The 22895-nt window shown below is 34.9% G+C and overlaps 1 protein-coding gene across 2 annotated transcripts in view; it reads right to left on the reverse strand.

The window, feature by feature from the left end:
* Nucleotides 1-8642: 8642 nt before the first annotated feature.
* The window catches only part of LOC124352819, an 87165-nt gene continuing 72912 nt past the window's right edge, over nucleotides 8643-22895 (reverse strand). Inside the window, exons 30-34 of one of the 2 annotated variants that reach the window (XM_046802513.1) lie at nucleotides 15671-15784; nucleotides 14786-14879; nucleotides 13635-13708; nucleotides 11344-11435; nucleotides 8643-9377 (exon numbers count right to left, since the gene is read on the reverse strand). In XM_046802513.1, the coding sequence (XP_046658469.1) occupies nucleotides 11361-11435; nucleotides 13635-13708; nucleotides 14786-14879; nucleotides 15671-15784 (357 nt within the window). In that variant the 3' untranslated portion in view covers nucleotides 8643-9377; nucleotides 11344-11360. Of the gene's footprint in view, nucleotides 9378-11343; nucleotides 11436-13634; nucleotides 13709-13747; nucleotides 13822-14785; nucleotides 14880-15670; nucleotides 15785-22895 lie in introns of both variants that reach the window. The other variant, XM_046802512.1, reaches the window with a different exon arrangement.

Consider the following 22895-nt stretch of genomic DNA (forward strand, 5'->3'; position numbering starts at 1 on the left):
AAGCAGTAATGTACACTTTTATCAAGCTCATTTACAAATAAAACTTTCCTTATATTATTAATGGCATACTTAAGAGTAAGTTATTTAAATTCATGTCAAATTGCCAAGGAAACGCTTCCAGCGGGGGATGTGAAATAATTGGCGAATCTATCGCGGATTGCTTTTTGCAGTCAAAGGGGCGCCGCCAGTGCCCAAACACGGGTATGTCTTCTAAAGGACAAGACAGGGTGTCTTCAAACTGAAAACCGTCTCTTACACGTACAAAGTTGTGTAAAAACACATGCGGCTTGAACAACCTCTACAACAAATTCTGAGTCCAAACAAATAGCACCATGGAAAACACGCCATTTGTTAGCAAGTAAACCGAAAGTGCATTCAACAAATCGACGAGCTCGTGAAAGCCGATAGTTAAACAATATTTTTTGTGTGGTTAGATTTCTTTTAGCATATGGCTAAGAACATGTTGAGTCATTGAGAAAGCTTCATCTGCTACAATGACGAAAGGCATTTGGGGTGTCATCTTCAGAATCAGGCAATCTTTGATCATTTGGTATACTAAGTTTTCCCTTAACTAGCAGATTGTGCAAGGCAGACTGTCTGTCTAAAAATATTAGAATCACTATTTTTTCCGTAACTACCAATATCAATTGCAGTAAAACAATAGTTTGAATCAACCAAAGCAAGCAAACACAACAGAAAAAAAATTGTTTGTAGTTGAAATACTCCGAGCCACTTCCTTGAGGATTCACTATTCGGATATGTTTTCCGTCCAAGGCTCCCATGCAGTTTGGAAAAATTTTGCACGAGTATTGAAGCCATTGGCAATTTCTTCCCATTCTTCGGTATTTGGCAGTTTCATAAACTTTTCTTTCATAGTAGCCCATAAAACCGTGCAAGTTTCTCTGATGAGTTTACTTATAGTCGATCTACCAATTCGGTATTCAAACGCGAGAGATCTGAACGTGTTTCCTGTAGCAATAAACCTGAAACAAATAACAAAATCTGTAGAGATATATATTTTATCTCACAGTAATAAGACACTGTGTTAGTTGTTCAAGTTTATTATTGGGGACTTGAACATAAAACCCAACCCCTCCCCACCTGAAACGAAACAAATCTAACTTTTTGGACTTTTCTGGTTGGTTAATGTAATTTACATTACTAACATGTATCCTTGATAAAGTATATAATTGCATAAACTGTCTTTATTACAGTAAAGGAATTGCAAAAAAAAATGGAGATCACTACGAGATTGTTTTGCGAGGGAGATGAAAAAACTTGAAATTACCTAGTGGCAGTAGCCAAAAAGAAGAAGAAAAAAGTATGTGTACTTCGATCAACTGCTGTTCCTCACTGCGAACAACACTGACAGGAGGTAAGAATTAATAAGAAAATATTAGCAAATCTGTTAACCTAACCTAACCTAACCTAACCTAACCTTTTTCAACTTGTTTTTTTTAACAGGTTTAACTTGTTGTAGGTAAAAAATTTGAGAGTTTAACTTTTATCCTGAACTCAATGGTGGTGAAGAGCTATTTTCTTGCAGGACAACACCAATGTTCCTGATGAGCAACCCGACATTGGAAACGAAAATGCGGCTACTGAAGAAAAACAACGAAGATTTGACTGAGGTAGTTGCTTCAGAACCAGCAACACCTAACCAAGTAGCGCCCAACAAGCAGCGCCTAACCGTATCAACAAAAAATATCGACAGACTCCCTTTGAAATGGCCGTACTTAAACATTTGACAAATGCAAGCAAGCCAACGGATGAAGAAGAAGAAGCTGATAAGCACTTTCTACTATCCTTTTTGCCTATGTTAAAAAACCTTCCTGTTGACAAAAAATTGTGGGTTCGGATGAAATTTACGGAAGTTATGCAGCAAGCCTTGGCAGTAGAACGCTATAAAACCCTCCCCCTGCATTTTTTGCCCACTCAAGTCCACCAGTGGCAGCAGCTACCAAACGTCCCTAATCTATCTCCCCAATATAACTACCCTAATTGGACGGATGCTTCTCCAAGAGAGCGCCAGGCTAACATTCAGTCCCCTACACCCCTCTGAATCGCTTAGTAACAATAATTCGGATGTGTATTTAGTGTTTTTGAAGAATTGTAATTGGACTGGACACCTTCATTGCAAAAGTGTTAATTATTTTTACTGCATTATTTAAATGTAAGATTACATAACCTCTTGCATTACAAATATTACTTGTTTGATTTGATATTTTGCTATCTCATTTACCTACAACAACAAATACAATTATAATCTATTACAAATAACTATTAAAGTAATGGATTTAAAATTATAATAACATGAAATTTGTTCTGAGGTTAAGTGGTAGAGACGACTGAACTTCGCCTCCTTAAATTTTCCTTTTCCATTTCAATATAAAGTAGGAACGTGGAATAATTGATAACGTTGAAGCATTTAATATATTTTGTCAAATGTTATTATAATATCAGGAGTAATTGTCACATTTTTGTTACGTACCTCAAAGTTACAGCTAAGCGTTCCTCTGCTGGTATACTCAGACGTAGTCTGGTGTCTTGTTTTGACAGATCATCTCTCACTAGAGCTAATAGTTCATTCAAACGATGTTGGCACTCATTCGAAAATAAGAGAAGAACTTTTCATTATCATTACGCAAAAAAACTCATTAATGTATAAAACTGGCCTTGGCTCAAACGCACTGTGTTCATTGGATGAATACCAAATCTTCTCTTTCTTTTCTTTTTCAAATAAGATCTAACAGCTAACACTAGTAATAAAGTCTGCTTCACTTAGAGAAGACATCTTTGCCACTGAGATCTGCGTTTTTGACGGCGAGTGTGGCCCATGTCTGCGATTCTGACGCAACGTCATCGTCGCATGCGATTCTGACGCAGCGACAAAAACGGTGAGTGTGGCCGTAGCCTTATTCGGTTGTGATTTTATGTGCGCATACATTTCTTTGATTTGTGGAATTTTCTTCATAATCATGGTACTGTTTAAAGTGGTGACATTCATGGATAAAATTTTGTTCATAAATATAATTTAGGTAAATTTCGGTTAGTATTTCAGCTTCACAGTTCACAACTAAGATTTCTCTTTACGTAAATTCCGGAAAAGGAGTCATCCATAAATTATGTAATGCTCTAGGGGAGGAATTTTTGGCAGCGTTACGCACCGTTAAGATGGTGCAGCGTTACATACAATAATAACCTCGACTATGAACTGCTTGAAAATTTACAAAATTATGTGCTTAACAAAACGTGTTTTTATTTATTCAATTTTATCAAACGTTTTATTTTTATATTTGACCTGCCTATAAAAATAAAACAATGAACTTTCAATCCTTTAGTGGCGAACTTTTGATACAGCAGAAGTTATGGAATAACACATTTAATTTATTTTATAACATATTTTAATCAAATTTTCACAAATAGTAAGTCTACAGCCAAGGTAAAGAAATATTGTGGTTATTATATCTGACTTCAAATTTGTATTTTTTTATCGCTTTATTTTACACAAAGAACACGTTTAGTTTACACCAATTCCAGGAACAATATATAAACAAACAATAATAACAAAATATTATTAGAAAATAAATGTTAAGCTCATATTAAAATAAACTCAAAAAACTGAAGGCAAACAGTGAAATGCCTTTCCGAGCAGATAACGTCTTAGTTTTGAATAGTTACATAACTTAAGACCAAAATAAAGAACTGAATTTTTATAAACGTGCAACTTCAATTTCTATATTTTTAACAAATATTAGTTTCTATTGCTGGAGCTGTTCTAGAATTTTAAACAGATTGTTATTATTCTAAACAAATTCACTGCAATGATAGACTAATAAAAGGGGAGTGTTAAGATGCTATATGATAATAAATATTCTCTGAAACTCTCTCGCGATCCGAGGTCCCAGATAACCAGAAGTTCATGCAAAAAGAATTATATTAAAATTCTGAAGAAAACAAATCTCAGTCTAGACTCAAATATTCCACCTTAAGCTATCCTGAGAGTCTTGACGGTTGACAACATCAAAAGCCTTAATTAAATCGAAAAAGAGAGTAAAATTATGATCATTTGACTCGATGATAGTTTTATTGGTTTCAAGTATAAGTAATACTGAACTTAAGTAATGTACTGTATGTAGTACAGAAATGCACTAAGCTTTTACTTTATGAAGAAATGTACCATTTTCTGGAGTATTAACAAATTTTCAGTAATCGTTACTGGCCTCAATCTATCAAGGTTAAAATTTCAATTCTTTAGGATTAGAATAGCTTTACTAATCTTAAAACCAGTTGGGAAAACACCCTTTTTAAGATAGCTGAACGCATCTAGAGATCTAAATAACTGGATCGTGTGTGATAATCCCACTGAGTTTCAATTCACCCATCTCATATTTAGATAACGAGAACTGTAAATTAGAATTGGAGATAATTTTCGAGGTTGCCCTCAAAGGGTTGCCATTGGCAACAATCAAGACCTTACTTCAAGCTCTTTACTTTATAATAATTATTAATTCTTATGCACCATTCATATGTAAAATATAAGCATCTAGAAGTTCTCTTCAGTTAATTTCTAATTTATGATTAAATAACTTTGGCTATAGAAAAATTAATGATGTATCTTTCAACATATCTTTCATTGAACACTTTATTGTAATTTTCATGTTGTAATGTTTTTCGATACTTTTCATATTAAAAATGATTAGTTTTATTTTTTAAATCTCAGTGTACTTCCTTCTAAGAAACTGCTAAATAGAAGGCTAATTTGTTATGAATGTGAAAAAAAATGTTCTCTATACCATGCCTTCCATGTCAGATCTCAGGTTTATGCCTGTAATACTTTGTCTAAAATTGTAACCAAAAGAATGTCTAATATGGCAATAGTCTTTGTTATCACTGGTATGATTCAAATTCAAATTAAAATCGTCAAAAACAAAATAGTTTTTTTCCGTCGATTTATTTTCGTGCAAGTTCATTAATTATTACGGCGATTATTAACCGATTGCTATAACATCTTTCTGTTACACTTTGCGGATGAAAATCCAACATTACACAACCAAAGTAAAGAAATATCGTTGTTTTGTAAATAATATTTAACTTGAAGTTCATATTTTGTATTTGCTTATATTTATTTATCGACAAGCGTCTGCTGCGTCTATGCGCAATGCACGAAGTTGACGTCAACCGCTAAGCCGCGGTAAAAAAAAAAAAACACAATTACTAATTTCATGTCTCAAAATGTGTGTAGTTGTATATGCAGTAGATATATCCTCTATAAAAAGCATGTCAATTTGTATCACACTGGTTTTAATTTAATACCAATAGCCTTTTTCATTGGTGGCAACATCACCAGACCGAAAACACAAATTTCCTGCAGTGATGCCATCTTATCATTCATTGCCGCTAAGGCGTTCACACGAGGCTGATATTCGCTGCTGATTTGCCAGCGCTAATAAATCAGCGCCATGTGAATGCTCCACCAGCGTCAAAGTCAACCAGCACGCTGGTATTTATTCGCGCGCTGGCAGCTTTAAACATGTTTAATTTTACCAGCGCGAATGAGGGGGGATTAGGTCACGTGACCACAAGCGCTGGTAAATCAGCTCATCACCAGCGTCATCTGAACGAAAAAAACGTGATTTTTGCTCTTAGCTGGTGTGGTATATTTCGGTAAAGTAACTGCTACTACTTTACTTTACTTTCAGTTGTACGTATTAACTCGCAAAATGTCCGAGCTTAAGTGGAATGTTGATTCTGTTATTAAGTTTTTGAACATTTTTAAAACCTACTCTTGTTTGTGGGACCCATCAGATGAAAATTACAATAAAAGAGACGCCAGGGACGTTGAAGAAGTTAGGTTCCCACCTTGAATCCGAAGGTTTTGGTCATATCAATAAAGACCAGCTTAAAATTAAAATTAAGTCTTTAAAAGACTCGTACAGAGTGGAGTTAAATAAAGTAAAAAAATCATTAAAAAGAGGTGCTGGTGCTGAAGATATTTACAAACCAAAACTTGGTTGGATCTCAGTTGCAGATATTTTTGGAGGGCCGTTATGATGGGAAGAGACTCATCATCAAATTTGGTAAGTGCTCACATTTTATTATTTATATGGTAATTTGTTTGCAATCTTCAACATCCACAGCAGACGGAGGAAAGTATGTCCTTCCAGCGGTACTTCTATGCCAATTGTGCACAGCGCATGCAGCTTTTACCAAAATGTCTGTATGTGTCACTGATATTCCTATCGATGTAGTAAGAAATCTAGACGCTAATATTCCAAAAGCGTTTTCAGAAACCCTTCTTGCTCTTGACAGTCTGTAATTGGATATCCTTTCATTCAGCTCTAAATTTCTGTGGCTAAAAGGTGTTAGATTGTGACGAAGGGAAAAGGCATCATCACCAACACATAAACCATTGGACGGCCAATTCAGAAGATTCTTTTTGTTATGAACGGTATGACTAATTCCAAAAGCTCTTCAAATTTTTAACTTGTCATTCGCATAAACTTAAAATATTCAGTGACATCCTCTTCTGCTAGTTCTCTTAACAGTGTGTTAGAAGCCCCAAGTTCTTCACGCCTATTTATCCACTTTCTAATCCACAAAGTACGTCTTTTTTTAACTCGCGCTCACATAGTTCCTTCACTCCCATCCTTAACACTTTCCTCAGCATATTTCGCTTTATCCCCGGAGATGACATTTTGTTTAGCTGAAACAAACTACTTCACGTTTTAATTATTGCAGACACCGTCTCAAATGGCCACACTCGCGCTAACTAGCGCTAATAACCAGCTAAGTGTGAATGGCATTTCCACGCTGATACATAGCGCTGGTGATAGTAGCTGATATCAGCAGCTGGCAAATCAGCCTTGTGTGAACGGGCCTTTACCAGTGGTACCAGTCAGGACTTTTCAGCGCTTCTTTAAAGGTTCGACCAGCATGGGCAAGCAAATTTAATTCTGAAGATACATGTAATATGTAATCCAGCAGTAGTATCAATCTAATTAAAATCAGTTCCTTTGTTTATATATTTAATATGAGTGTCTCCCACATTAGTCATCATCCTCCTGAGTGTGGGTTTTACTTATCTTCTATGCCCTGGTACTTTGACATATCCTGAATAATAAACATATAGAATTTGTTTATTTTCCAAAGATACTTTGAACATAACCTTTTTTGGATTTTTCTGGCACTTTAGGATTTGTTTATTTAGGTCTAAATACAAAATTCCTATACATTAAAATCTTTTAGCCATTACACTTAATATCCATCTTTTTCATTACAGTAACATACAGGTCTACACATGCTGACTACTTCTACTTTGGTACATATAAATATCTCTCACTAATGAATGGTTGAAAATGTTCAAATGGTACCAGTCCTTTCCAGTATACACATGTTTTGTAGTGATGTTCACTACAAAATTTAATTTAGAGAGCTATAGTTACCCTTTGATTTTGTAGGCAAGAGCCATATTAAAATTTTATAATAGTTTAAAAAAATTAAAGAATTTCTTCCAATTCTACCTACAAATCCTCAGTAACCAATAAATGAAGCTTGTTTCTCAAAAGACATTGTCTACTGTATTTGGGGGGGGGGGGGGGGGAGAGAGGGGGAGGGGCAGCTATAATGTGCACAGCATTAACTCAGAATAGGAAGTAGATCCTCATCCACAAGCCTACACTTTGTAAGACTTGAACCTAGACTCACTGTAGTTTATTTTCACAAACTGTCTTCCCTTAATTCTTCACACTTGTAATAGTTTAAATAATGGATGTCTGTGTTCACGCAGACTGAACAGATAATAATGAGCTGAAAATCTAGAGTAATATGGCAGAATAACCTGACTTTAATTTATTCTTCAATGGAAACAAACACAGTTTTATGACTGGGAAAAGTTGCCCATTCTTCCAATATTTTGAGGATAAACGCTCTAAATAATTCTACAGAATAGGCTGAAAGTAATGTAAGAGTGTTTACGTATTTGGATTGTACATTGTTTAATATTTTATATCAATTTAATTAAAGTTTTATTTAAGATTTGACAAGTGTGCAAGCCCTCCTAAATTAAAAAAAAATTGAAGTATTTGTAAAATTGAAAATGAAAAACATGGGCCATAAGAAATGGATAACTAATACTTAAATAACCACCAACAATGTGTCCCACATTTTTATGAATCTGTACAATGTAGAAGAAATTATTTTATTCGTTTAGTTAGTTTTAGAAAATTGCATATAAGCATTTTTTAATTACTTAATTATGATCTGGCAGAGTCCACTGGGCTGTAGTCTTGTTACTACAGACAATCCAGTGGGCTGTAACCTTGTCAACACAGACAGAGTCTGCTGGGCTATAGTCTAATCAACACAGACAAAGTCCACTGGGCTGTAGTCTTGTCACCAAAGCAAAGGACGACAAATCCCCATTTGAAGGTGCGGAAGGACTTATAATACCAAGATGTGTTTTAATTTAATTTAACTTATGGTTAGTGTCATGGTAATTGATTAGTAATTTGTAGCATTTGTTGTTCCCATATAACAAAAATGAAGCTGATATCAGTGTAACGCATGTTGGTGGGCCACCAACCAATGTTCTTCCAGTTATGATTTTATACAAAAATCAGGATAGAATAGAAAACTCCACATTGTTCCTTAATACACACTTTATTTTGTAAAATGTACAAATAACTTACAAATAATCTACACATTATTCCCAAAACATGTAACGTAAAATGTATAATCACTATTAATGTTTTCATGCCCTGTAGTTAATAACAATAGGAAACCCATGATTCAAGTAATGTTTATCACGTTTATGTAAACCATACATACTTTCTGTAGAATAACACCTGAAATATTAATAGTACATCACTTAATCACTTTCATCATTTATTAAAAACATAGAAATTAAAATAGCTCTTATCCTTTAAATAAAAATTATTATTTTTATTTTAAGAATTTATTATTATATTATAAAAGATTTTGAAACAATAAATAATTAAACAATTGTTGAAATGAACTAAATCAACCAGATACTTATTTTGAAAATGTATGGATGGGTTACAAGATGTGGTAACTTATAAGGTTTTCATTTGGTAAACCAGTAGTGAATTGCAGCTCAGCAAAGCTAAACTCGATTTCTTAAACTGAGATTGCAACTTTGGCACTAAACACTATATTTATCATTGTCCACAAAATTAAATAAATATACTTGATTTTATAATAAAAACACACTTAAAAATATAATGTTAGTTTAAAAAAGACTAAAATAAAGGATAAAATCCCAATAATATCATGCAGTTACAAATGAGTATAATAAGAATTAATTAAGTATAGTTGGGTAGTTTTTGATCATGTTGCACTCCTTCCCATAGTAAAACCTGGAAAATGAAAATACAAGCGTTACTTCAATACTTTAGTATGTGCGAATTGGAAAAAGCGGTTAAAGAGATGAAAGAGGGGAAATCTGCGGGAATAGACGAGCTGACGGCTGAGATGATAAAGGCGGCGGGCCCATTGGGAATTCAATGGTTGTACAGAGTGATGAGAGTGATTTGGAAGGAAAAGAAGATACCAGAAGACTGGAAAATGGGAATAATAGTGCCGATTTTTAAGAAAGGCAATAAGCAAAAATGCGAGAATTACAGGGGAATAACTTTGTTGTGCCATACACAAAAAATTTATGAAAAAATATTGTTGCAGAAAATTAGACCAGTACTGGAAGAAACAGGAAGAGAGGAGCAATGTGGTTTTAGGAAAGGTAGGTCAACGGTGGATGCTATTTTTGTGATGAGACAAGTGTTAGAAAAGAGGTGGGAATACGGAAAAGATACAATGGTAGCGTTTATAGACCTACAGAAGGCATATGATAAGGTACTGAGAGAAAGGATATGAGAGAGTATGAGAAAGAGAGGATTACGTGAGGGAATAGTAGAAAGAATAAAGAACCTGTACGGCATATGTAAAAACAGGGTGAGAATTGAAGAAAAATATACAGAAACTTTTAAAACAGAGAGAGGAGTAAGGCAGGGAAGCATATTGTCACCTTTCCTTTTCAATATTATAATGGATGAAATTATTCTAGAAGTACAAGGAAACAGAGGAGCAGAAGAACTTAAGACAATAGCATATGCGGATGACATAATGATATGGGAAAATAGGGAAGAAGAGTTAGAACGAGAGTTAAACAAATGGGCAAAAGTGGCGAAGAAATATGGTTTAGAGATGAACATACAAAAATGTAAAGTAATGAAAGTAGAGAGAAGGGATGGAAATAACAAAGACGTGTTAGTTGAAGGAAAAAGACTTGAAAAGGTGAAGGAATTCTGTTATTTAGGAAGTATCATAACAGATAGGGGCACAATAAGAGAAGAGATAGGAAACAGAATATGGAAGAGTGGAAAGTTTTTCAATATGGTGAAGAAGATTGTGTGGAGTTGGAACATTGGGAAAGAATCAAAAGTATTGATGTATAAATCTTATTTCCAACCAATTTTATTATATGGAGCAGAGACGTGGACGTGGACTAAAAATGATTTAAGCAGATTGCAAGCTGCAGAAATGAGATTTTTAAGAGGGATAGAGAAGACTACAAGAAGAGATAGAATAAGGAACGAAATAACCAGAGAAAGATTGAAGGTAGTTTCACTGCAAGAGACAATGGAAGGAAGAAGAATACAGTGGATGGGGCATGTGAAGAGGATGGGAGATAATAGAATGCCTAGAATAGCACTGGAGAAGGAGGAAGGAGGAAGAAGACCAAGAGGAAGACCGAGAGGAAGATGGGAGGACCAAGTGTGGAAAGACATAGAGAGAAGGGGACTACCGAAAATACAGGTGGATGAAGAGGAGACCTGGAAGGATAGACTAAAGTGGAGGAGGCTGTGTACGACGACCCGTGAGAACGGAAACGTCTGACGATGATGACGATGATGATGACTTCAATAGTCAATCATGATGTCTTTACGTGCTACGGCGTCTTTCAGCTGAGCTGACTTAACAAGTTATTTTGAAACATGTTTAAATTAATATAAGATGGAAATGTGTAAAAAATAATAGAGATTTACATATTAGTAAAAGTTGAATTTTTATTTTCTACTTCACATGAAATATACAAGGTAGGGCTTATCAATTCAAAAGTTCAATACTTCAATTAGCAACCGTGGTCCTTATAATAAGTTGATAGTAAATTGAAATAACTTAACTTCATTTAATGAAATATACAACTTATAAGAGTTTGGATTGATCGAAGATTAGATTGGATACTTAAACTTCTAAACAATAACTAAACTAGAAAGTTGTTCCTCTTATTGTAAAAAAAATTGCTATACAGTATAGCCAACTCACCAGCACGCTGTTGCCCTTTAGCCCACTACTGCAGAGGAGGCCATCTGGTTGACTCCACAAGTTCCATCACCACGGTATACTCGGTAGTATCCCTGCATACATACAAATGACACACATATCACTCATTTATCCATCTGTTTTGACTGTGGTGTACTGATGGAATTTAAATATACACTTGTACACTAAATTTGAAATAAATTAAGCTAAATCATGATATCATACTCTGATAGCTATTTAAATGAACTAAAAACTAAATAAATAACAATTCTTCAACATTTAAGCCTTATGAGCTGAACCCTGATTCTTGTAAACATGTTAATAATTTTTTGAAATACAATTTTTGGTACTTTGGGATTATACCGACCACACCCAGACATGAATCGTTATTTCACATTTCGTTTCTACTGATTACTAGATTAGCGTAGAACAATATTTCGTCAATATAAAACAGGAATTGTCTTATCGCAAACCCCTCCCCATCCTCAGACAGAGGTCAAAGTCGAGCGTCTAGTAGATAACGTGATTGCAGAGTTTCGCCGCCCGTTCAGCTGGTGCATCGCTTTGTTGTACTTCCGTGTTTTACCTCTACATTTCTCCAAACACAAAAATTCAACAAAAACAAACATTTACCAAACTAAACTCTTTATTAAAAAAACACTAAAAACTTGTTTTTATTCTTGATCACATTCCGCCACCCAAAATGCGAGTGCCTCCGGCCATCAGCGCGGGCTTTGGCAGCACCTTCGGTGCTGCCCCGCGCTGATGTCGACGAAAGAAAAACATCCCTCGAGATAGTACCTATCAGTAAAATATCAAATTCTAGAGGGGCTAATCAGAAATATAAATTGAATTGTAATGGAAAGGCAATTATGTACCGTGCAAATCACGTGATGCTGCGCGGCCTGCCGTAATCAGGATTCTCGAGAAAGATAAGATAACAACGACAACAATACCGATCACAATACCTGGAAATGCTTGTAAGTTTGTAATTTTGTAATTGAAGAGTTGTTTTTTCGTTCTATCATGTTTGTTTCTATAAATTTCTATTTTTGTGTTCTTCATACTAGTGTGGTCGGTATAATCCCAAAGTACCCAATTTTTTTTAATTTAACAATAATACAGGTCCATTTAAAATTTATTAGGAAGACTACAATACTGTTATTTTTAATATAATAGGCTTACTAAATTTTATACTGAATTATTTTTAATTTAAAGCTAAATTATCTTTGTGAAATATTACTTGTTTTTCAAATACAATTTTGACTCTGGTTGATAATTTTAAAACAAACTATATTTTTGCAAATATTCTGTTCTTTTAAACTTTTGATATAATACAAGTGTCTCTTTTATTGTGTAAATATCTAAGACAACTATTTATGTGAAAAAGTATTTTTTTTTAAATATATTTGTGAGTTCAGTATTTGTATTTAGAAATTAAAAAATTTGCAATACTTCATAAAAATGCCCTCAAAAATATTAATGGCTGAGTATTTGCAAAACTTATTACTGGAGTGTTTGAACAAATTTAATTTCTGTCTGTCTATCTATACGATATCTTGAAAACTAACTGACCAATGAACGTAAAATGTTGTGTAAAACTTCATTTCTATATGGGCAACACTGAGTTAGATGAAGGTTCATGTCATGTGGCAAACATTTTTACATTGGTCTTACGAATAACCATGATGGCAACAAGATAAACTGAGTACAATCGTATGAGATTTTAACATGTGACGTAGTAATACATATAGCAAAACTATCCATAGGATATCTTGAGAAAGAATTCATCTGTAATCTTTAAATTTTGCACAAAACTTCATTTCTACATAAACAAGAATGAGTTCTATAATGGTGTATTGTAACCGTGGGATTGGGATTTGGTTGAACGTCATTGGTCACTCAGTATACTGGATTGTCTGTCTGTCTGTCTGTCCACAGAACATCTTAAAAATGAAATGAGATATAGACTTTTAATTTTGCATGGACCTTTAGTGAAGCCAGTTATGTAACACATGGTGGTGTACACCTACCTTGTTTATAAGCGTATCCATTTTTTTTGTTTATTGGTTGATAAATTTGTTGTGAGTCAAGTAATGAATTCAGAGGAAATAATGAATTGGATTTTCAATATTCTTTACCAATTTCAACTAAAACTTACAGCAAAATACTGTGTCAAGTCTACACTAATCCAATGTGCAAATGGATTTTGGTAACAAGTCTTCTCCCACCTATCAACTCTATGTCTCTCTAAACTTATTAATCACATTGGAAACCAAACTGCCTTACAGTACCTGTTCTCCCCATTTCGGGCCCCAACTGTTCTTTACAATCCAAAATGGCAGGGACTTATGAAACATGGGGTAATCTGAAAACAAAACATACGAGAATAAAAACAGGACCTCACCTTCTCACCCCAACGGGGTCCCCAACTGTTCTTGACTAACCAATATGGCAACAGTTTGTGTCTTATAGATGATCCTGGAACAAAATATCATGAATGTGATATGTTACCAGTAAAGATGTATAACTTACACTCCATAATACCACTTCAATAATTTAAAGCATGCAGGAAAAACGTGATATTGAAAATGAATTAAGACATTGACCAGAACTCTCTCAATGAGCTATGGGCTCATCATCAAAACACATTATTACCACACCTTCAAACCTCACCATTAATTGTGAATGCCCTGTATAATACTACCTCAAAGTCTGTAATTTATATAGGGTAAATAATACAACATATCTACTTGTATACAGGAACAATAAAACAAGATACAGTAGATTAATGATACAACTGTACTACTTTTTTTCTCTTTTCTTTGAATTGGAAGAGGTAAAGGTAATTAAAGAAACTGAAAATACCAAATGCCTTCCTAGTCTCCAACCTCTCAGGAAGACATTTCAAGGGTGAAATATCCATGTTTACTATGACTTGTATGTGTAATTTTACCATTGCTCTATTTATGTAGGTCAGTCTTGCTGATTCCTTTTGAATAATCTTAACTCCTTCTACTTTGAAAAGAAGTTAACTAAAGTATACATTTCAGTTAGTATTATATTTAGCTAAAAATTACCATTTTTTTAATTTACAGAAAACTCACATTATTCTGTTTTATTTTTGAAAATTAAAAAGCCATAGTATTTTTTTAAAGGCTTTCAAGTATATCAAAAGACTGTCATTTGAGTTTTCTGGCTCACAGGGCATCAATATATTGCTTTTAATATTCAAATCTTGAGATATTTCAATCTTACTGTGAAGAACCATCTTCGGTCAATAGATGTCAAACCAAAACTGTTGATAGATAAGTTGATAGTCATGACACCAAAGACGGTGTATGTCTAAGAACTAAGATTAAATCATACCACCCACAATTTTAAATGAGTAATATGATCAAATATAAGTCAAAGTAATAACTAAAACTATATTTAATGTACTCACTGTGGACGCCAAATCCCACCAACAAGACACCATGGTCCAGCTGGTCCTTGTTGCATAAGAACTTAAATGGGTGTGACACTCCTCCCATGTAGAACTGCAACAAAAACTCTAAAGTAAATATGATCGTTCACCTCGTCCAAATTGTTGGCTGGGGGACAGAGCGTAAACTGATTGCTGCCATTTGTGAAGTTTGGATTTATTTTACCATCTATTAAAAATGAGTTTTTTATAAATATATATCTTCAGAATGACATTTTACTCTCAATTATGAAGGTAAACAATGTCATCAAATTAAACATAATGAGTAGTAGAAAAATTAACATATTTCTATAAAAATATTAAGTTATTATCATTAATTAAAATAAAAGCCCTTTAATTTAATTTTAAAGACAAACAAATTCTTAAATATCTTTTGTAGTTTGCAGCAAGCGATTGAAATATCTAATGACTTAAACCATTTGATGCAGATGGGTCTGATCGGGGCCATCGTGAAACACTAAACCCAATGATTTTAAATATTCATTTCTTCTTTTAATATTCTTAAAAATGCATTAGTAAATTATTACTAATTAAGACATTGAAGCCAGACTAGACACACACAGTTTGGTTGCAATTACTTCAATTATTGCCATGGTCCTTGAAAATAAAAGGAATTTCACGTCCCCTAACTACTACTTTTTAGCTGAATAGGATTATGAGGCAACATTTTTATTCTAAAAATATTTCTTAAACTTTGTTCTACCATTTATGAGTTTATTACCATTTATGAAAGAGACTCAACGACAAATATTACGATCTGATCACTATAGAATTAGTAACAAACATTTCACAAGCATAAAATACACAACTCCAGAATAACTTGATACTCATGAGATCGTGACTCACCTGCATGGCGTTGGCATTGATACCGATGGAGATGGGTCCGTTGGCAAACAGCCACTGGGCGATCTGGGTCTCGTTGGTGGTGATGTTGACTGAACTCGTGACAGTTACGGCCACCTATGAACATACATGGCATATGGTGATTATAAACGTTACATGACATTATTTTGGTATAACATTAAGGATCACGAACATAAACCCTTGACACATCACCAGTAATAATATTCTTAAGGCCATTTTCATCATCACTGACCACAATTGTCCAGAGCGATTTCACAACAAAGGTTTTTCTGCTCGTTCATGAGCAATTTCGGAATGGATTTCAGCACACAAGTGAGTCATTCTCCAAATCTTATTCAAAATTTCCCAAACAGTACTTTTTGTATTGCGAGATCATTTTCTAGTTCTAGTCAATCGATGATTACCTTTTAATAGCAAGTTGAACATGCTCAATGTTTTCTGGTGTTCTTTCGAGACATAAACACATGCTGTGCGTGACCCAAGTTGTTCAGCTACTAGAAACCAGGTAGTTCGTGAGGGACTACTTGTTACGCTCTTACCCCACATAGACCTCTCTGGTACGAAGTTATAATCACAGGTCGGATACTTTTCGGACAGACCTTGTATTATTTGATGATTTTAAAAACATTTAATTATTATTATTACAAATTAATTTACTACTATTAATAACTTACTAGAGTAGCACGAACAAAATTACTCTGATGGTGTCTGGAGCCTCTGAATCCCCCTCTACATCCCACACCTAACACTTTTGCCAGGCTTATGTGTAATCATTCATCTGTTTTGCAGCCATTATATATATATATATATATATATATATATATATATATATATATCAAGCAGACAGTAAAGTGAAGATAGCGGAAACAGCTGGTGGTCAGCAGTGATACAGGGACATCATTTAAAACTTCATTGGACTATTTTAGTGCGAGATGCACTAATAATTTATTATTACTATATTATATAAAAGAAATATAACAATATTTTATTATAATCTTTAATATTATATTGAAGATTATTTATTATTTAAACTAGGAAAACTGATTAGTTGTAAAATGAAAGGCCTTGATTGGTGTAATTAAATTTTATTGCCTATTTTTTTTCCTCCCTGTGGGAAAAGGACAGTTTGTCTCCGCGCTTAGTCCTAAAAGTACCTTTGCGCCTCCCTTACTTTAAGTTTTGTGTCCTCAAAGTCCGAGGCTTTTGCAGAAACCAATCAGATTTGAGAGCTCCTGTTCTCTGACATCCTTGGGGTTGAGGAGATATGCTCCCAGGTATCTTTTCTGAGTTTCTAAGATGGCAGGACAATCCAACCAAATGTGCTTTGCTGATTCCTCCTCTTCTCCACAGAGTCTACACTCGTTAGTCTGATTAAGGCCTACCTTCATAAAATGCTTCCTTAGGAGGCCATGTCCTGTCAACATTCCTAATATTAGTCTGATATTCTCCTTATTCTGATCTAAGAGAGCTGTCCACCCTTTAACGTAAGGAGAGATAAACAATTTGGATAGTCTTAATCCTGAGGCTCTACTCCAATTGTGTCTTATCCTCTTTTCCCAATCTTTGACCAGAGCTTTAATGTTGGAGAAGGCTATCCTGCAACCTGGCTCTGGCCCCACCATTGTGGATTCCGCTCCCTTTTTGGCGAGGATGTCTGCTTTTTCATTTCCATGAATGCCTTCATGACCCGGTACGCAACAGAGTGTTACTCTGTTATTCATTGCCAGCTCTGCTAGAGCATTCTTACATTCCCAGACCGCTTTCGAATCAAACAAACAGGTATAAAGTGCCTTCAATGCAGCCTGACTATCAAAAAGTATTAGGTATTTTAATCCTTTTGTCCTCATTTGTATGAGTCTTCTGGAACATGAGTCTATTGCCATGACCTCCGCCTGAAAAACCGTTGCATGTCTTCCTAGGAGCACAGCCATGTCAACTCCAGGTCCGTGTATTCCGTATCCTGCCCTAGAGTCAAGGCGTGAACCATCTGTGTAAAACTTCAGGACTCCTTTTGTAGGGTAGGCCTCCTTTTTAATCCATTTCTTCCTACTTCTGATAGAGACCATATATGGGTTGTCAAAGGAGTATTTCTTAACCATTGTGCCTGACACTTTGGTTAGCATTTCAGCCTCAGGAAATACTTGCAATATCTTCATGTGGCCTTCTAAGGAGGTAGCATTTATTGCCTTTGTTCCTAGAAGCTTCATTGCACTTAGAGCGGTTGTTATTGCCTATGTGTACTAGATTGCTCATACTGTCTGGAAACTAATCATTGTGGAGGATGAGTTGCACGTAAAGACACGTAAACATCGGTTCCGTGATTTAGTTCGTTTTTAAGTGAGATATAGTGATCCATTGTTTATAATTTTTGTCAAAGTGCGTGCACATTGTGTTAGTGATCACTGTGGGAGTAGGTAATTAATCTACAATTGACGAGCTGATAAGAAATTGCAAGTTTTTTAAGTGATAGGAACCGGTCTGTGCAATATCAGTGAGCGCCATGTCAGCTGACAACAAGGTCACGACGCCTAACTCGGCTTAAGTCAGGAAAACCGGAGACGCCCGAGCCTGCTTCACTACAGTCTATTGATGATAAGTTGAACTCCATAATAAATATATCCTACGCAAACATACAGATGACATACAGGACATTAAAAAGGAACAGAAAGATTTAGCTGCTTCTATTGAGCTGTGCCATACTAACATCAGTGATGTGAAACAACTTGTAACCAAATAGGACTCGAAAAATAAACTCCTTGTGAGGATGAACTGGTACGTGTAAATGAGGAGAATCAGAGGTTGTGGAAAGAGCTGAAAAGTACTAAGAAAGAACTTAGGGACTTGGAACAATATTCTCATAGAAACAAACTTGATTATATATGGAATCCGGAAGATAAAAACGAAAACATTCAACATGTCATGAGAAGATTGGCTGTCACCCTGCAATTTGAAAAACTGGTCATCAAGTCTGATGGATGCTGTACATCGGATGAGAAAAGCTACACAGACTCAGCCCAGACCCATCATCGTAAAGTTTGTGAGCCGACTCGATAAAGATGACTTCTGGAACAAGAGGAAGGTCAGACGAAACACTCAGAGCTACCGATCTCGGCTACAGCAGCGAGAAACTCTATTTACATAAATGAATCGCTAACACTGCCAACCGAGAGCTGCTGAAGATGACGAGGGAGGCTGCCAAGCAGAAGGGTTATAACCAAGTGTGGACGACCAACTGCTCCATCTTTGTACGACGAGAGAAGGGATCGCCGGTCATCAAGATCACGTCTTCCACGGATCTCCAACGCATGTAGAGACAATATTTGTAAAGTTACCGTATATCATACCTCTTAAGCGTTATTTATGTGTAATATCTATATATATTTTTTATTTATCTATGTGCTCTCTATATTTATTAATTATTATTTACTATAGTTTTTCATTGTTTTATAAAGCCCTATGGAGCCTTATAAACAATGAAAAAAGAGGGAAAAACCCAAGTAAATATCCACAAATGCATATTAAAATTAATAACAGAGAGACTGATAGCCCTCAGGAAATAGCTGAACATTTTAATACTTATTTTACTAATGTAGCCGAGCTGACGCTGAAAAAGAATAGACAGGGTCATAGGGAACCATGACATAAATGCACCTGACCTTCGAACAGAAATAATCTGCCAAGAGTCCTTAATTCTTACACCAGCAAACAATGACGAGGTCAGGGATATTATAAACTCCCTTAAATCAAAAACAGTCAAGTGGAATGGATGAATACTCATCTAAGCTTGTCAAATACTGCAGAAAAGAACTGACTCCACCTCTTGTAAGTATAATAAACAAATCATTCAGCCTAGGCCAGTTTCCCTCTGCACTAAAGTTGTCGAAAGTATACCCGAAGCACAAAAAAGGATCTACAAATGATGTGCAAAATTATCGTCCTATCTCCCTGATTTCTACATTTTCAAAGATTATTGAAAAAGTTGTCCTCATCAGACTTATGACACACCTCAAGAAGCTAAATTTAATCAACGACTGCCAGCATGGTTTCTCAAAGGGAAAATCTACCATTTCTGCCATAATCAGCCTAATTGAAGACATTATTGACCAAATAGACAAAGGGACAATACATCTCCGCACTTCTTCTCGATTATAGTAAGGCATTCGACTGTTTGGGACATGACCTCATCTTAAGGAAACTAACATTACTGGGAATCACAGACACAGCAAATAAATGGTTTGCAAGCTACCTATCAGGACGAACCCAAGTAGTTGAGGTACAGACAACCACACTTGGAATTACAAAAACACACCAGTCAAAACCACTTTCCTATTCTCCGAGGAGTTCCACAAGGGTCTGTACTGGGCCCTGTCCTCTTTATTCTATTTGTAAATGATTTCCCAACACATACCCAAGATAATAATACATCATGTGTAATGTACGCAGACGACACAACACTCCTGATAAGGAATCTCACTGCAGAAGGTGTTTGTGCAGCTGCTACAGCCTCTCTAAACAAGGCTCTGAATTATTGTAAAACAAATGACTGGCTATAAACCCACAAAAAAAAACAATACAAATTAATTTCAGTAAGAAAAGAGACACTACTCCCAGTATTGCCAATGTAACAGTTGAAAATCATGTAAAATTTCTTGGAGTCATTCTGAACAGAAACCTAACCTGGAGCTGAGCAAGTGAACAATGTCTGCAAAAAATTAGCATCTGGAATATATGTTGTTCGACGCATTAAATGGATCAGCAACTTGGAATCAGCCAAAACAGCTTACTACTCATTAGTAGAAACTCACTTGAGGTATGGACTTGCGGTTTGGGGTGGCTCCTCAGTTGGAAACCTTAATAGAGTTCTTACCTACAGAAAAAAGCCCATCCGAGTTTTGGCTGACTTAGAACCAAGGCAGAGCTGCAGACATGCCTTCCAGACACTCCAGATAATGACTGTTACTGCGCTATACATCCAAGAAGTTATCATGTATGCACACCAGAAGAATCTCAAAACTGGAAAGGACCTTCATCACTACAACACACGTTATGCAACAAGCTACACTCTACCCATACACCGCACAGCACTTTTCGAGGAGAAACCAATCTACATTGGGCGAAAAGCTATGGAACCATTTACCACAACCATTAAGAGAGCTTCAGGGTAACCCTTTTAAAAAAGCACTCCATGACTTGCTTGTTGGACAGCCTTTCTACACCATTGACGAATTCTTGAACCAAGACTGGAGGCCTCAACTGGAACTCAACAATCGCTCTCAAATGTGATGCATCATCGGACTCAAAAATTATTTTTCCAAAACAAGTTTATCTAATTTCTGACTCTATTACTGTTCTTGATGAATATGCTAATAAAGAAGTTTGTCTATTGTCTATTGTCTATAGTTCATTAATCCATAGTATCTTATGCAAAAAACCCTAATATACATTTATTAGCTTTAATGGGTTACTTTTTCATATCTATTAAGGATTATTTATGTGTAATCTCTATATTTATTCTTATTTATTAATGTGTTCTCTATATTTATTATTAATTATTTATTATAGTTTATTAATCCATAGTCTCTCATGCATAGGGGCCTAGCATATATTTATTAGCTTTAATACGTTACTATACTATTTATAATTTATTATTACTACATTTACCCCCAAATAATTTTTTCTTAATTGACTTTTGGAAAAAATAATGTTTCAGAATTGACTTTTTTATTCACTTTCAATTTAAATGGTTAAAGAATCAATAGAATATTCCATTTATTATCAAAATGTAAGAGGGCTCAGAACTAAAACTAATACATTTTTTTGCAATTTATTGACAAGTGGTTTCGAAAAAAAATAGCCTTGACAGAAACTAATTTACAATCAAGTTTTAATTCATCAGAGCTCTTTTTCTGATGACTTTAATATATATAGGTGTGATAGAAATTTAGATATTACAGGGAGACAAGGAGGAGGGGGAGTTTTTATTAGCTTTGTCTAAAGATCTATGTCAAGTAAATTAGATAACTTTCAAGTAAATGTAAATGGTTGTGTGAATGTGTTTGGGTAAAAATCTCAAATAATAAGGGAAAAGTATTGTATATTAGTGTAGTTTATTTTAGACCTAGATCTCCATTAAGGGTTTACCAGGCTTTTCACGATTCTTTGCAGCAAATACAGTTTTCAGTTAATAGTAACGTAGTGATCATAGGTGATTTTAACTTGCCAATATATGGATCAGATTCTAGCTTAATCACTGGTGATAACCTATGCAAGGAATTGTCTCTATTTTTAGATTTACACGGTCTTAAATTAAAAACAATATTTCCAATTTTCAAAACAAAAACATTAGATTTAGTTATTTCCAACATGGATAAGATAGAGGTAACCAGGTGTGAGGATCAACTTAGTGACGGAGGACCCTTATCACCCGGCTATTGAGGCGAGGATTGTTGTTGATTCTCCGTTATCTTTTAGGTAAAAGGTCAACCGGACCAGTGGGTTATTGTTTCAGTAAGGCCAATTTTCTTCAATTGTATCAAGGACTTATCTTCCGCTGACTGGTCTCAATTGTATTCCATCCCAAATGTAAATAGCGCAGTAAATTGCTTTTACAGTAAAGTGTATGAAATAGTTGGGAAAATCTTGTCCTCTGAAAAGAGAAAAAAGATCTAAGTATCCATTATGGTTCACCCCATCAATTATTTTTAATTTGAAAACTAAAGGAAAAGTTGAGGAGAAAATATAAAAAAATACAGTTCTTTAGAAAATTTATAATAGATTTAAGAATCAAAGGTCTTTTTTGAAGCGTGAAATGAAGGTTGTGTACGTTAATTACTTGCATAACATAGAAATTTTAATTAATAGAGACAGTACTAAATTTTGGGAGTTTTTTTTAAAATAATAAGAGATCTGAAAATAGTAAGTTAATGGTTATGGAATATAATGGAGTCAAGCTAGATAGTGGAATAGCAATCGCCACTGCATTTGCAGAATATTTCAGTTCGGTTATAACAGATATACAGCGGAGCCGAGTGTAGAGTCAGCGACGGCGGCGCCGTGTCTGGCGGGTGTGTAATGCCTTGCTCTCTTGCACATTAGCGGAACATGACGTGCTGGAAGCTATTAAAAGGGTTAAAATCTAAAAACACCACTGGGCTGATTTACTATCTCAATATTTATTTAAAGGGTGCGCGGGACACTTTAGTTAAAA

Source organism: Homalodisca vitripennis, chromosome 1 (genome assembly GCF_021130785.1).
Source record: "Homalodisca vitripennis isolate AUS2020 chromosome 1, UT_GWSS_2.1, whole genome shotgun sequence".
Taxonomy (NCBI): Eukaryota; Metazoa; Arthropoda; class Insecta; order Hemiptera; family Cicadellidae; genus Homalodisca; species Homalodisca vitripennis.